The sequence below is a fragment of the Mustela nivalis genome (assembly GCF_964662115.1).
Source record: "Mustela nivalis genome assembly, chromosome: 2".
Lineage (NCBI taxonomy): Eukaryota > Metazoa > Chordata > Mammalia > Carnivora > Mustelidae > Mustela > Mustela nivalis.
Window position 1 is genome coordinate 72,430,885 of NC_139021.1, and position 15,829 is coordinate 72,446,713.

Consider the following 15,829-nt stretch of genomic DNA (forward strand, 5'->3'; position numbering starts at 1 on the left):
AACAGAAACTTTGCAGGCCAGAAGAAAGTAGCAGGTTATATTCAGAGAGCTCGAGGAATGAAACCTACAATCACGAATACTCTACCTAACAAGGTTATCATTCAGAACTAAAGAAGCAATAGTTTCCAGGGTAAAAGTTAAAGGAGTTCATCAGCATTAAGCTGGCCTTATAAGAAATGTGAAAGGACTTACAGCAGAAAAGACTTTGACTAGGTGTAGGAAAACTATTAGAAGATAAAATTTACTAGTAAAAACAATATATAGTAAAGGTACAAAATCAATCACTTATAAAGCCATATGCAGGTTAAAAGACAAAAGTAGTAAAGCCAATTATATCTAATAAATTAGTTAAGGGATTCAAGAAATAGAAGATATCAAATATGATGTCATATACATAAAACATAGAGAGGAAGGAGTAAAAATGTAGTGCTTTTAGAATGTGTTCGAACTCAAAACCACCAACTTAATATAGACTGTTATATACTTGAGATGTTATATATGATCCTCATGGTGACCATAAAACCAAAAACCTGTAATAGAGACACAAAAAGGAGAAAAAAATCCAAACATAAGACTAAGGAAGTGACTAATCACAAGGGAAGAGTAGAAGAGAAAAAGAAATAAACAGAGAACTACAAAAACAAGAAAATAATTAACAAAATGGTAATAAATATATGTCTATCAATAATTACTTTAAGTGTAAATGGTCTAAATGCTCTAATCAAAGGACATAAGGTAACTGAGTGGATTAAAAATAAAAAAAACAAGACCCATCTATATGCTATCTACAAGAGACACTTCAAACCTGAAGATACATGCAGACTTAAAGTTAGAAAGTAGAAAAAGATACCATGCAAAAGAAACCCAGAAAAAAAATCTGGGGTAGCAGTACTTACATCAGACAAAATTGACAAAATAACACAAAGGCTGTAACAAAAGACAAAGAAGGACATTACATAACGATCCAAGGGATCGCTCCAACAAGATGATATTTATATCTATACACCCAACATACAAGCAACCTGATTATATACAAAGCAAATGTTAAGAGACATAAAGGGAGAAATTGACAAAAATAGCATAAGAGTAGGGGAGTTCAACACCCCAGTTATGTCAATCAGTAGATCATCCTGAAAGAAAATAAATAAGAAACAGTCACTTTGAGTTACACATTAGTTCATGTGGATTTAACAAATACATACAGAACATTCCAACCAAATACAGCAGAATATGCATTCTTTTCAAATGCACCTGGAACAATTAAGGTAATAGACACTATGGAAGAAGAGTATGGAGGTTCCCCCAAAACTAAAAGTAGAAATACCATATGACCCAGCATTTCCACTTCCAGATATTTACTCAAAGAAAATAGAAATGCTAATTCAGAAAGATATATGCATCCTTACGTTTACTGTAGATAGCAAGTGTTGGTGGAGGATAGGGAAAATAGGTGAAGAAAATTAAAAGATACAAACTTCCAGTTATGAAATAAATAATTCACCAAGGTGTAATTTATAGCATAGCAAGTACAGTAGGTAATATTGTAATAATTTTGTATGGTGATCAATAGTAACTATATTTATCATGATGAACATTTCATAATGTATATAATTGTCGATTCACTATGCTGTACACTAATATTATTTAAATTATAAATATAATATAATTATATAAATATAATTATATTATATTTATAATTTAAATAATTTTTAAACCTATAAATAAAATGTAAGAATAGTAAATAAGTACACATATATGTATATAAATATATTTTGGAAATACTACTCTAGTGTTGTTAATAAAAAGGTGTGAATCTAGGGGCACCTGAGTGGCTTAGTGGGTTGAAGCCTCTGCTTTCGGCTCAGGTCATGATCCCAGGATCTTGGGATCAAGCCCCACATCGAGCTCTCTGCTCAGCAGGGAGCCTGCTCCCCCTCTCTCTTTGCCTGCCTCTCTGCCTACTTGTGATCTCTGTCAAATAAATAAATAAAATCTTTAAAAAAAAAAATGGTGTGAATCTAATCCTTGTTCCTTATAGAAGACCTGTTGCTTTCTCTCTGGAATTGTTTCCTTTTCTTAAATTTCACCCTACAGTGTCAAAGCATTGACAGATTTCCCCTTTATCTCTCTTGTTTTGTACACAATAAGTCCATTCAATCTTTCCTTAATTGTACAAAATTTTCAATTAGCAGTTCTTCAATATTTAACTTTTATTTCTTTATGTTAATCAGATGTTGACACTCTATTTGTCACACCGCCTTTTTCTTTTTCTTTTTTTTTTTTCATTTTTCCAGTTCTTTGTCTCTTCTTGATGCCTTCTGGGAATGTTTCAAAACATATTCTAGCTCATTAATTCACTCATCAACTGTATTCTTTCAACCCATGAATTAAGTTTTTTATTTCTATTATATCTGACTGGTACTTTTTTTATAACTTCTTGTCCCTGTTTAATGTTTTCAATGCCCTTCTATATGCCCTTGAGAATGTTTATCAGGAGGCGCCTGAGTGGCTCAGTGGGTTAGAGCCTCTGCCTTCGGCTCAGTCATGATCTCAGGGTCCTGGGATCGAGTCCTGCATGGGGCTCTCTGCTCAGCAGGAAGCCTGCTTCCCCCCTCTCTCTCTCTGCCTTAAAAGATTAAATTTTAATCTTTAAAATATTAAAGATTAAATAAATAAAATCTTTAAAAAAGAGAGAGAGAATGTTTATCAGGATTATTGTAAATCCTTTTTTCTTTGGCTCATTAGTTCTGCTCCCCCTGGAATTAGTTGTTCTGTCTGTGATCTCTCCTTTCTGGTGCTTTCCATCTGTGATCTTCAAATGTCTCTTTATTTGTCCTATTCCTTTCAGAGTATCAGCTATCTGAGTTCCATCCATATCCCACTTACTTCTAAGTCATGCCCAGAATTAGACTCAAAGGAGGAAAACCACAATTGCTATAAATTTCACATTTTAACTCAACTATAACACAAACTAGATTTAATGTCCTCAAGCTTTAGCCTGATTTGACTTGGTTATCTTTTCATATTAGTGGAATTGGACTATATCACAGAATCACCAAACATTTTCCATTTGCTTATGGAAAGAGACCGTTTTCTACGGCTGTTGGGAGGGCAATAATGGCCAGTGGCAAATAACTGTAGAAAATGTAATTATTTATTGATGGAAAAATGTCTTGGAACCTTAATACTTTGTGTTTGCTATGGTGAATGTTATTTTCCTTCCTCCCCTTCATAGACCTATAGGTTATAATGTTTTTAATTCAAAAATTATTAAAATTTAGTTTTGAGGATTTCTTAACTGAATTCTTACTGACCCCCAAGATAACTAGAGAAGCCTCTTGGGTTTTACAAAACCAGTTTGGATATTGCTTTTCTAAAAACGGAAATTATTTTGGCATCTTTTGTGGAATTGTTTCTGCCTTGCCTTCATGGTCTTGATGTATCAGTATTTTTATCTTACCAGACACCTATGCAGATGTCTAGCCTTTTCTTTTGAGCTGACATTCACTTTTTAACAGATATTTGTTGAACACTTGGCATACTATTGTTCTAGTTGCCAGGTGCCCAGCAAGAAAGGCACAGTCCCTGCTTTCACAGAACATTAGAGTTTAACAAAGAATCCAGACTGAATATTTATACTAGAGCAGGGAGTTTTTTCTGTGTTGTCTTGCTTTGTATACCAGTCGCCTAGAACAGAGTAAATATTGGTTGAATGTTAAGCAGGTAAATACTGGGCACTAATTACAGGTGTGTTAAATGTTATGGAGGAAAAATGGAGGGATCATAGGGTATAGGAGCCTTACCTGATCTGGGGGATCATGTAGAATTAGGTATCCCACTGATAAAACCATCCTTTTCCAAGTGGTTTATGCAGGCTCATTTAAACAATCAGTGCCTATTTCCTATTCAGGGCACCCTCCTATTGTGCATGGTGGTTTGAACCACCTTGGATTTTTCAGTATTGGTTTCTGTAAATGAGAAGTGAGATGAATTGCTTAATAATACCTTGTGCTTATAGAAACTAAAGAAAAAATCAGTTTAATAAAGCTGATTCGTGTTTCTTGCTTCTTGCCTATGCTTTCCATCACCCCATTTTATCTTCTATCTTGCAGATGAAGGAGCTTCTATGCACCCTTGTGACGATACATACTGTGGACCTTTCCCAGAATCTGAGCCAGAAGTGAAAGCTGTAGCCACTTTCCTCCGAAAACACAGGAAGCACATTAAAGCTTATCTCTCCTTTCATGCATATGCTCAGATGTTGCTGTATCCCTATTCTTACAAATACGCAACAATCCCCAACTTTAGCTGTGTGGTAAGTATTTGCACTTGTACATGCATGTCATGCTTTACGCTTCTTTTCTAAAGCTAAAAGGGGTCTGAGTAGTAATGGTAATAGCAAACACATATTGTGTTTATTCTAATAAGCATCTTTTACATATCAACTCATTTATTTTCCATAAGCATATGAGATAGGTAACTATTATTGTCCCCATTTTACAGATGAAGAAACTGAAACCTGGGGAAATAAAGTAATTAGACGCAGAATGCACAGCTACTAAGTACCCTGACCAGGCTTCAGCCCCCAGTTTAGCTCTGACCTGGTCACTTTGAACCACTGCGCTACGCTGCTTCTCAAATGCAGTCGTTTCAAACCAATTTACATTCTTAGCACGAGTTACACAGAAAGTTGTCAGGATGGATGTGATTAGTATTACAGCTTCGGTCAAATATGCAGGACTATAATTAATTTTATTGAGTAAATAATTGTTCATAAATTATGGTCTGACTCTCATTAATTAAAAGCAAGATTTAATTTATGAGCACTATTTGCTTAATGGTACTAAGTCTCTGGGCATGTATCTGACAAGTTGGTGCTGAGAATGAACAGCCCTTCAGGCATAAGACTACTTGGCAGTGAAAAAGCAGTTTCTTTCTTCCTCATCTCAGAAACCCAACAAGCTATCCACTGTAGGGCAAAATGCCTTGTAAAGTGAGTCTGATTCAGATTCTCTAGCATCTAAAGGACTATAAAATTCAAAACCAGGTCAAACTAATATACAGTGTTAGAAATGAGGGAGATGAAGGGAACAGTGACTAGGAGGACATATAGGAAGGAAAGCTTTTGGGTTTTGTTGTTGATGTTCTATCCTTTGGCCTGGGCGATGGTTACATGAGTGTGTGTAATTTGTGATCATTCATTGAGTTATAAACTGAAAATGTGTATATTCTTCTGTATGTATAATTGTTCTTGGAATAAAAGCTTTGATAAAAGAGAAGCATCCCCTTTCTTCCTACACCTTGAACTCTAAATCCTTCACCAATTGGTTGGAGTGGCAGGAATTCCTGACCCAGATGTCTAGGACCTGGAAGGAATGGAGAACAGGAGGAAGTCTGAGGAAGGCCTGAGGAAGGCTTCTATTCTGTCCAAAGAGGAACTTTGTTCTTGGCATAACCAAGACTCTGAGCAAATTCTTTTGAGAAATTTTGTAAAGGTGGTAGTTCTATTTAAGAGTACAATTCGTGGGGTGTCTGGGTGGCTCAGTGGGTTAAAAACTCTGCCTTCAGCTCAGGTCATGATCCCAGATCCCAGGGATCGAGCCTCAGATAGGGTTCTCTGCTCAGCAGGGAGCCTGCTTCCTCCTCTCTCTCTGCTTCTCTGCCTACTTGTGATCTCCAGAAGAGACAAGATGGTGGGGAAGTAGGAGGAGGCGCCATTTCAACCTGTACCCTAAAGGGAACTGATTACTTACCAAAGAACTCTGATCACCCATACTTGTGATCTCCATCTATCAAATAAATAAATAAAATCTTAAAAAAAAAAAAGTGCAATTCCTCAACTACTGTGTGAGTCAAATAGGCTTGTTGTTATTGTTGTTGTTGTTGTTGTTGTTGTTGTTGTTGTTGTTTTTAACCTGACTGTTAACCTATTTTTAACTACCCTGTATCACAATGCTTCTCTAGGTTTATATTCAGCCCTAAGTTGGGCACAGTGTCTATTTATATTCTCACAACAACTAAATGGAGTATGCAATATATTAAAACTATTACATGAGTTAAGCTTATTTTCATTCTGTCTTGGATCAGATTTTGTCTTTGTCTTGGATATGGTATAAAGAGTAGACCAGTGATTCACAATCAAGGATGACTTTGCCTCCCAGAGACACTGAATGATGTTGAAGACATTTTGATTATCACAAGGCTGGAGAATGTTATTGGCAGCTAGTGGATAGAGGCCAAGGATGCTGCTAAACATCCTACAATGTACAGGACAGCCTCCTGCAGCAAAGAATTTTTCAGTCCAGACTGTCAATAATACCACCTGTTACCAGGTTACATATAATCTAAGTCGCTTATGCCACAGTTAAAAATCTCAGAAACTAGGTAGTCTCTGAATGTTAACAGAGACCTTTCAATTCCAATAAATTGTTCAAAAATATCCAATCAGGGACACCTGGGTGGCTCGAACATTAAGTTTCTGCCTTCGGCTCAGATCCTAGGATCGAGCCCCGCATCAGGCTCCCTGCTCAGCAAGAAGCCTCCTTCTCCCTCTCCCACTGCCCCTGCTTGTGTTTCCTCTCTTGCTGTCTCTCCCTCTGTGAATTATATAAATAAAATATCTTAAAAAAAAAAAAGTTTAAAAAAATTCCATCAATGTAGGAGCCTGTGTTTCACTAACATTTTTAGATCATTCATTAACTTGCTTTAAATGTGGAACTATTTGAATAAAAAATATATTCCTGACTTAGTTGAGGTTCACTAAGTGAGGCCTGGGTCCTTTTGAACAATTGAAAAGAGGAAGCGATAAATAAAGGAGGAATTGCATAAACTCTTTTAAATAGGTATCTGGCTACACCACCCCAGAAAAAATTCCTAGAGAATTTTATGAAGTTTTTACTATTTGCGGACTGATCATATCCAACCATCTTATCAGCCTCCACCTGCACCTGAGTGACAGAAGTGCCATGAGCTCAAAATGCTAAAACTGTGCATATATTTTATGTAAATAAGCCAAGTGGTTGTATTTTTTTTCTTAAGACATTTTTGGGGGTAGTTTAGTCATCTGAAATAATGAGGAACAAATTTCTCCTCACCAGCAGAACACAGTAATCTTCTAAATGTAGAAATATCTGCCTTTGCCATGGAATATTGCTGAAACCATTGGAGATGTTAAAATCTCGGAACATTCTCCGTAAAAGTATCTTATTATGGTGTTTACATTCCTTTTCTGTTGGCTCCTGAGAGGAGGATGTCATCCTCAGTGAGATGAATAATAAATTGTCTGCCAGGTTATGGAGACTGGTCCCTTAATATCCACCAAGAGTGGCATTTGCTGCAAATGCTGCCTTATGCATCCCTGAGGTGAATGAGGACAGCAAGCTGAAGCTGGGTCCAACACACAGCGCCGTGTTGCCCAGAGAACTTCAACCAGTATAATAAATTATTTATAGGCAAATTGAAACGGGAGAGCTGTATACCGGTTTCACCATACTTCTTTTCCTCTCACTGGTCATACAATACTTCTCTAACTCCTTATCGAAACTAATGCTGTTACACCATTTGAAAATGTTTTGAAGTGTAGTCAGTATCACTTTAGTTTATGTTAGAACATTCGCCTTTTAGTATTTTTATTGTGTTGTTCATTTTTCCTGATTTGGGGCATTGATAGGTAGTGTTCCGCCTCAGAATTTCTCCATCTTAGCAGTACCTGAGCTCTGTCAGAGGCGTATGTAACACTAGAAGTCATGGAGCATTCCACAGTTGTTATTCCTATTCCTGCAGGGATAAATGAAGAGCATAAGAGAAGACACTCTTCCTGAACTAAAGGGTTTCTAATTGATCCAAGTGTGTTTTAAATACCTTGTACATAGCCACTGAAGTATGTACTTAAGGATCAATAAGATTATCTTGATACCCTTGCAGAGCTATGTTTATTCAACACTCATGCAAGAAATATCGACTAAGCTTCTGTTATACACAGGCACTTTGCTAAATAATGCATATGTAGCTATGAAGAAGACTGGCATGGGCTCTGCCCTGTCAAGCATTTTGTAATTCATAGAAACAAGTGTCTCTGAATGAAAGTGAAGAGGACAGAACACTAAGTCAGCATCAGAAGATATGGTATCTTATATCAGAAGATATAAGATATCCACTTACCTGGATCACTCCTTGTCATGCAACCCCAGCCTGCCCATTGAACCTTGCTGAGTCTTTCCCTTCTTGTCTGTAAAATGGAAATATTACTGATCACTGACTTGGTGTGAGGATCAGTCAAAGGACATAAATATGTTCTAAAATATAAACTGCAGCATGTGACAAGGAATATTATTACCATTATTATTAAATATACCTATTACCAAATGTGCCCAACCTTGGTCTCCAAATTGAAGACTGATAAGGCTCAAACAACATGCCAGTGTTTCTAAGGGTTTCAATGCGGTAATGTAAAGTGATATCAGCTCTCCCTTTTCCCCTCACAGGAATCTGCAGCTTATAAAGCTGTGAATGCACTTCGGTCAGTATATGGGGTACAGTATAGATACGGACCTGCCTCCAGCACGTTGTGTAAGTTTCCTGTGTATTTTGTGTTAGAATCGTTTCTTGAACCAAGATCCTGTAAAATGACTTCCTTTAAAAAAAAAAAAAAGCAACAGAAATGTGTTCCCCCTTAATGAGAAATTTTTGATAACCAAATTAGCCAAGGAATATGGAGGGAGTTTATATTTGATTAGTTTTATGCTGCTTGACATAAATCACTGTACCAATTGAAATAAATTCTAAGCAGAGACTATTCTAAGCATGTAGTAATGACTACAAAGTTGAAATGAGATCTTATGACAGTAGAAAGTACCCAAATGGGTTCCTTAAACAATTGTAACTACTGTAAGCGTGGAAATGGGCCTTGAGAATATAATGAAGTAATGTCTCAGCCCTAAAAAAGCTTTCCTTTTATTCCTTTCCTCCACTATTCTTGCTATGAAATTGTATTTCTTATGTAATGGCTTCAGCTGAATTTCCCCTTAAAAGGTGATTTAAAAAAAATATTTTTATTTTTCAAATAAATTTATTATTTGAATTTTAGGTAGTTAACATACAGTACAATATTGGTTTCTGGAGTAGAATTCAATGATTCATCACTTATATACAGCACCCAGTGCTCAACACAACAAGGGCCCTCCTTAATAATAACCATCACCCATCTAGCCCATCTGCCACCCACCTCCTTCCGTCAACTCCATTTGTTCTTTACTGTTAAAAGCCTCTTATAGCTTCTTTCCCTCTCACCTTTTTTTCTTTTTCTCCTGTCCCATACGTTCATCTGTTTTCTTTCTTAAATTCCACATATGAGTGAGATCATGTGATATTTGTCTTTTACTGACTGACTTATTTCACTTAGCATAATACACTCTAGCTCCATCCACAGCATTGCAAATGTCAAGATTTCATTCTTTTTGATGGCTAATATTCCATTTGTGTGTGTGTGTGGAACACTTCTTTATCCATTCACCAGTTGATGGACAGTTGAGTTCTCTCCATAGTTTGGCTATTGTTGATAATGCTGCTATAAACATCAAGGTGCATGTATTCCTTCATGTCTGTATTTTTGTATCTTTTTGGTAAATACTTGGTTGTATAACTGCTGGCTCATGAGACACTTCTATTTTTAACTTTTTGAGGAACCTTCACACTGTTCTCCAGAGTGGCTGCACCAGTGTGCATTCCCACCAACAGTGCAAGAGGACTCCCCTTTCTCTGCATCCTCACCACAACGTATTGTTTCCTGTGTTGTTAATTTTAGCCATTCTAACAGGTGTGAAGTGGTATCTTATCATGGCTCTGATTTGTATTTCTCTGGTAATGAGTGATGTTGAGCATCTTTTCATGTGTCTGTAACCCATCTGGATGTCTCCTTTGGAAAATTGTCTATTCCTATCTTCTGCCCGTTTCTTAACTGGGTTATTTGTTTTTTGTTTTGTTTTTTGGGGTGTTAAGTTGGTAAGTTCTTTGTAGGTTTTGGATACTAACCCTTCATCAGATAGGTAATTTGCAAATATATTCTCCCAGTTTGTAAGCTGACTTATAGTTTTGTTGACTGTGTACTTCACTGTGCAGAAACTTCTTATCTTAATGAAGTCCCAATAGTTCATTTTCGCTTTTGTTTTCCTTGCCTGTGGTGACATGTCTAGTAAGAAAATTGTTAAAGCTGAGGTCAAAGAAGTTTCTGTCTATGTTCTCCTCTAGGATGTTGTTGGTTTCTGTCCTCACATTTAGGTCTTTCATCCATTTTTAATTTGTTTTTGTGTGTGGTGTAAGAAAGTGATCCAGTTTCATTATTCTGCATGCTGCTGTGTGGTTTTCCCAACACCATTTGTGAAGAGACTATTTTTTTCCATTGGACATTCTTTCCTGCAAACAAATCCAAAGATTAGTTGACCATATAGTTGTGGGTCCATTTCTGGGTTCTCTATTCTATTCCATTGATTTATGTGTCTGTGTTTGTTATAGGACCATGTGATCTTGATGACTACAGCTTTGTTATATAGCTCAAAATCTGGAATTGTAATGCCTCCAGTTTTGTTTTGCTTTTTCAGAATTACTTTGGCTATTTGGGGTCTTCTGTGGTTCCATGTAAATTTGAGGATGGTTCACTCTAGCTCTGTGAAAATTGCTGGTGATATTTTGATAGGGATTGCATTAAATGTGTAGATTGCTTTGAATAGTATAGATATTTTGACAATGTTTGTTCTTCCAGTCCAAGAGCATGGAAAATGTTTTTCCTTTTTTGTGTCCTCTTTAATTGCTTTCATAAGTGTTCTATAGTTTTCAGAGTACACACCTTTTACTTCTTTACTTATTCTTAGGTATCTTACTGGTTTTGGTGAAGTTGCAAATGAGATCAATTTCTTGATTTCTTTTTCTGCTGCTTTGTTATTGGTATATAGAAATGCCACAGATTTCTGCACATTGATTTTACATCCTGCGACTTTGCTGAATTCACGTATGAATTCTAGCAATTTTCGGTGGAGTCTTTAGGGTTTTCTACATAGAGTATCATGTTATAAGCATAGAGTAAATTTTCACTTCTTCCTTGTCAATTTGAATGTCTTTTATTTCTTTTTGTTGTCTCATTGCTGAGGCTAAGACTTCCAATAAGATCCAGAAAAGGATGCTGTATTTTGTTAAATGCTTTTCCAGCATCTATTGACAGGATCATACAGTTCTTATCCTTTTTTTTTTTTATTAATATGGTGTATCGTGTTGATTGACTTGCAAGTATTGAACCACCCCTGCAGCCCAGGAATAAATCCCACTGGATCATGGTGAATAATTCCCTTCATGTACTGCTGAATGTGATTTGCTAATATTTTATTGAAATAAAGAGGAACTAGGTATATGGAAAGAACTTGAACAAAAGACCAGAAGACAGGGATTCTAGCCCGATTTTGGCACTAATCAGGATATAATCTTGGCCAGGATATTAATCCTGGGCTTTGGATTCCACAACTGTTAAGTGAGCAGTTAGACCACGTCATCTCTCATGGCCTCTCAAACTCTAAAATTTTTCAACTATATGAGTTGGAAAATCTAGCAAGAAATCATGTATATCTGAATGTCTATGTATGCATACACATAGGTTGTATGTATATGTATAGTTACTGACATCTAATTTTGCTTTCAGTGAAGTACCAAATTTCTCCTTGATTTCTACCTCCCAATTATTATATTCTTAACCACTCGCTTTCTTCAGCCTTCACAGAAAAGTTTGGTTTGCCAATTAACATTGCTTATCAAATAAGTTTATCCTAATAATGAATGTCTTAAGTATCAGAATTGTTTTCAAAGTCTATGATCATTGGTCTCATGCTGACCTTTTTAGAACTGTTTTTCGGGGGCACCTGGGTGGCTCAATCAGTTAAATGCCTGACTTCAGCTCAGGTCACAACCCCAGAGTCCTGGGATCGAGCCCCACATCAGGCTCCCTGTTCAGGGGAAGACTACTCCCTCTCCTTCTCCCTCTGCCCCTACCCCATTTGTGCTCCCTATCTCTCTCTCTATCAAATAAATAAATAAAATCTTAAAAAAAAAAAAAAACCATACTTTAAAAAAAAGTTTTTCAGTAGTGTCATCCTGAAAAAAGAAATACAGTATTTCTAAAATCATATTCTTAATTATTAACAATATATTAGGTTTAAACATTAATTTTTAAACGGTCTTACAGTTTACCTTTTCAGCTTGATATCAAGCCATAGTCATAGTATTATATTTACCAAGAACAACCTGTTACCATAGAAATGAGGCTGTCACATCACGATGATGTAACTGTTGGCACACGCTGACTCTGACTCTGGCTTCTATGACTACTATTTGTAATTCCAGTGTACTCTAACCCAGAGGGACAATGAAGCCACAGCCTACCTTCTGTCCTTAACCAAACCAAAGGGAGACTAAGAAATAGCAGAGTGTTTTAATTGTCATCTTAACATAATTTATCTCTGACTTGTCCTGGCAAAAATAGGATAAAAAGGATATTATTTGAGCAGATGAACATACTCTGAAAATATTTTAATAACAGAATTAGGTCAGTCTGGATCATATTAATTTCAAGAAAAAAGTTTGTAAAGATTCTTCTTTTTTAATTTTTTTTTAAAGATTCTCTTTATTTACTTGAGCAAGAGTAAGAGAGAGAGAGAGAGCACAGAGGGAGAGGGACAAGCAGACTCCCTGCTTAGCAGGGAGCTGACATGGGACTCGATCCCAGGACCCTGAGCCGAAGGCAGATGCTTAACCAACTGAGCCCCCAGTTGTCCCTATAAAGATTCTTCCATAAAAATTTTATTTATAATTATTAAGAGCCTGTTATGCTAAAAACTACATACAAGGTACTTTGGGGCATAAAGATGCAAAATAATAAGGTCTTATGTATCCTAGCACATTATTTTGTTTAATTTCCACAATGACACTCTGCGATAGGTATTACCATCCCTTTTTCTAAAGGGAAGATTGAGGCTCAGACAAGTCACAATAGGTGGTGGGATCTGATACAGCCCAAACCCTTCGTCTGCCTCTAGTGCGCTGAAAAGCTGGAGCAGGTGAGGTCACAGGAGTCAGAAATAGAGAATTGCCAATAAATTACCAGCTACACTAAAGGTTGTTGAGAGGTTGAAAGTGGGGTCTGCGGCGGGGAAAGCAAAGCAAAAAAGGAGATTAGGCCGCTCTCGCTGGTGACCTTCAAGAACAAAGTTTTCATAAACAGGCAGAGGCAAGAACCAGACTGAAAGTGGTTGAGCATATAGAGGCAACATGTATGGATTCTCTTTATGTTCTAAAGCAAAGGACAAATTTTAAAAAAAGGATGGCATATAGCATGAGAAGGAAGTGCCATATGAAACTGGTGCTTGAATATTTTGGTCAATGCAGATACAAGAGAAGGTGGTTTAATTAATGAAACTAGGTCCCAGAGAAGGAACCCTCTGACTACCAAGGAAGACAATGATGAATGGAATCAAAAGACAACCCTCATAGAAACAAACAAACAAACAAAAAACCATGCAGGGCTCTGCCTCTGAGCTAGGAGAAGGGCAGCTGGAGGGCTGTGATGTCAGTAGAGGAGGACGTGGGATGATTACCTTTTATGGGCATGGGGAATATGGTTCAGTGAGGAACAGGCCTACAAGAGCCTGAGAAATGTTTGGTAAGTGAAGTTCTAGAAAAAGGAGACTGGAGCAGCATTGAGAGAACAGAGGACATCAGTGACCAGTGTGATTTTACAGCAAAGACTTTCTCCAGCTCCCTCTCAAAGAGTGAAAACAGAGAAACTGGGCCATGGATTAGGTTGTTTATGGGTGACTAAAGTGAGGGTGGAGGTAAATGTTACTGAAATTGAGGCTGAGAAATTTTGAGGTCATCACACTGGAAAAGCATTACTACTTAGTCTAGATCCTCCAAGATGGTGGCAGGTCAGATTCTTAAGTTCCATGAGCCTAACACCAAGGAACTACTGTTAAATCATTCTTGCTTAAACAGTGTTTAATTAGAAGGATTTCAAATAGCCTAGTAAGCATGTACTATAGATGAACTTTGAAAATGATGCAGTCTTCTCAGAGAGGTGTTTTTTTGTTTTTTGTTTTTTGTTTTTAACTTTTAGATGTGAGCTCTGGTAGCTCAATGGATTGGGCCTACAAAAACGGAATACCCTACACATTTGCTTTTGAACTTCGTGACACTGGACATTTTGGATTTTTACTTCCAGAGGTGCTCATCAAACCAACCTGTACAGAGACCATGCTGGCTGTGAAGAATATCACAATGCACCTCCTAAAGAAATGTCCCTGAGACCCAAGGGTTGGGTCAACCACCAGAAGGCTGGTTCTCTGCAAGAGCTACTTGTCAGTGGGGGGAAATTGTTTTTAAAAAGGGCAACTTATTAGAAAGAACATATCTGTGGACTTTAAAAGGATGTACTTTATGCAATTCAAGTTTCTGAGGCAATAAAAAATTGGTTAAAAGAATCTGAGCATAGCCTAGTTTGCTGTAAGAGAAATCCTCCGTTTTATATCATTTTGAGTCATATTTGAGGAAGGGGAGGAGGGGATATTTTCAAGCTCTATTGTCTCAAGAAATGTACAAATTAAGGATTTCACTGCAATAAATCTTTTCTCAATTAATATTTAGGCTATTAATGTTTTTCAATCACTTTGTTTTTATTTGCAGTGGAAACTTTTGAAACAAAGACAACTGTATTTCTTAATAAATACACAACTTATCAAGACATTAGATTCTTCACATCTTCATAACCTGGCATTAGTGCATCATATACCTATAAAAATATACCAAGATAGAGCATTCATGTTTAGACTCTAAGAACACCAGTTACAAAAACAGATGTGAACATTAATTGAGGTCCCAGACATAGCATTAAGAGCTTTACACTAATAATTTCATGTATTGCTCAAATACTCTGAGGTAGATACTCCTATTAATCTCATTTTTTCAGATGAGGAAATTGAGACTTAGAAAAGTGATATAGGTTTCCATTTCCAGAAATATGACAAGATAGGTATCTGGACTGTTGGAAATAACTACAACTTCTGGACAAAATGTAATTTTTTGAATCATCTTTAAAACATCAAACAAAAAAAAGTAGGAAAATCTCAAGCAAGGCAGAAACCTGGAGAGCTAAATTGTGCACTGTTATCCTGAGAGCATTTGTTAAGCCAAGTGAATGCAAACTTTTATTTTCACAGCGTATTGGAGAATGGGAGCAGAGAACAGAACCCAAGGCTCTTCCAGGGTGGGAAGTCTATTAGCAGATTCTCCTCCCACCAGAATTCTAGGATTCCCAAGGCCTGTACCCTCAGAGCAAGGGTAAATTACAAATAAACCTCCAAACTGTCTTCAGTGGAAAATTGGCTATTTCAGTTTTGGCAAGAGTAGAGAGGGGAGACAATGCAGCTGAATCACAGGTCATCTCTCTCTGGTTTGTAGCTCAAATTCAGACTGTATAAATGGTATGATAAACATCTAGCCAAGAATTTAATCCAGACTAATCCCAGACTGATTATACCCCTCAAGTATTTGGGAGAAGGAAATGCAAATCCCCTTGGAGGATTTATCTGACCAAGACACATCATGAACACCAGGATGAAAAGATGAGCCTAAAAACTTCCAGAAGGGGGAAGAAAAAAACAATCACGAAGGAATGAGGACTAGAGTAACATGAAACTTCTCAACAGCACTAGTGAAGCTTAAAGACAATGGAGAAATGCCTTCAGAGTTTTCAGGGGAAATTTTATCCTAAAAATCTTCACCCAGGAAAATGATCAAT

The 15,829-nt window shown here is 36.9% G+C and overlaps 2 protein-coding genes across 12 annotated transcripts in view; one reads left to right on the top strand and one right to left on the bottom strand.

The window, feature by feature from the left end:
• Window positions 1–14,565, top strand: part of CPA6 (carboxypeptidase A6) — a 321,211-nt gene extending 306,646 nt beyond the window's left edge. The window contains exons 9-11 of the mRNA XM_082719142.1: window positions 4,113–4,315; window positions 8,484–8,568; window positions 14,150–14,565. Coding sequence (XP_082575268.1) covers window positions 4,113–4,315; window positions 8,484–8,568; window positions 14,150–14,337 — 476 coding nt within the window. The 3' untranslated portion in view covers window positions 14,338–14,565. The remainder of the gene's footprint in view (window positions 1–4,112; window positions 4,316–8,483; window positions 8,569–14,149) is intronic.
• LOC309858851 (uncharacterized protein) overlaps window positions 1–15,829 on the bottom strand; it is a 132,358-nt gene that overhangs the window by 42,850 nt on the left and 73,679 nt on the right. For 2 of the 11 annotated variants that reach the window (XR_014308368.1, XR_014308371.1), the window contains 4 exons: window positions 8,161–8,227; window positions 5,754–5,789; window positions 3,804–3,968; window positions 891–1,130 (listed from right to left, as the gene is read on the bottom strand). The exons of 2 other annotated variants lie outside the window; for them this stretch is intronic. The gene's annotated coding sequence lies outside the window, so the exon portion shown is untranslated. Of the gene's footprint in view, window positions 1–890; window positions 1,131–3,803; window positions 3,969–5,753; window positions 5,790–8,160; window positions 8,228–9,288; window positions 9,672–15,829 lie in introns of those variants that run through there. 7 more of the 11 variants (XR_014308372.1, XR_014308370.1, XR_014308373.1 and 4 more) reach the window with 7 other exon arrangements.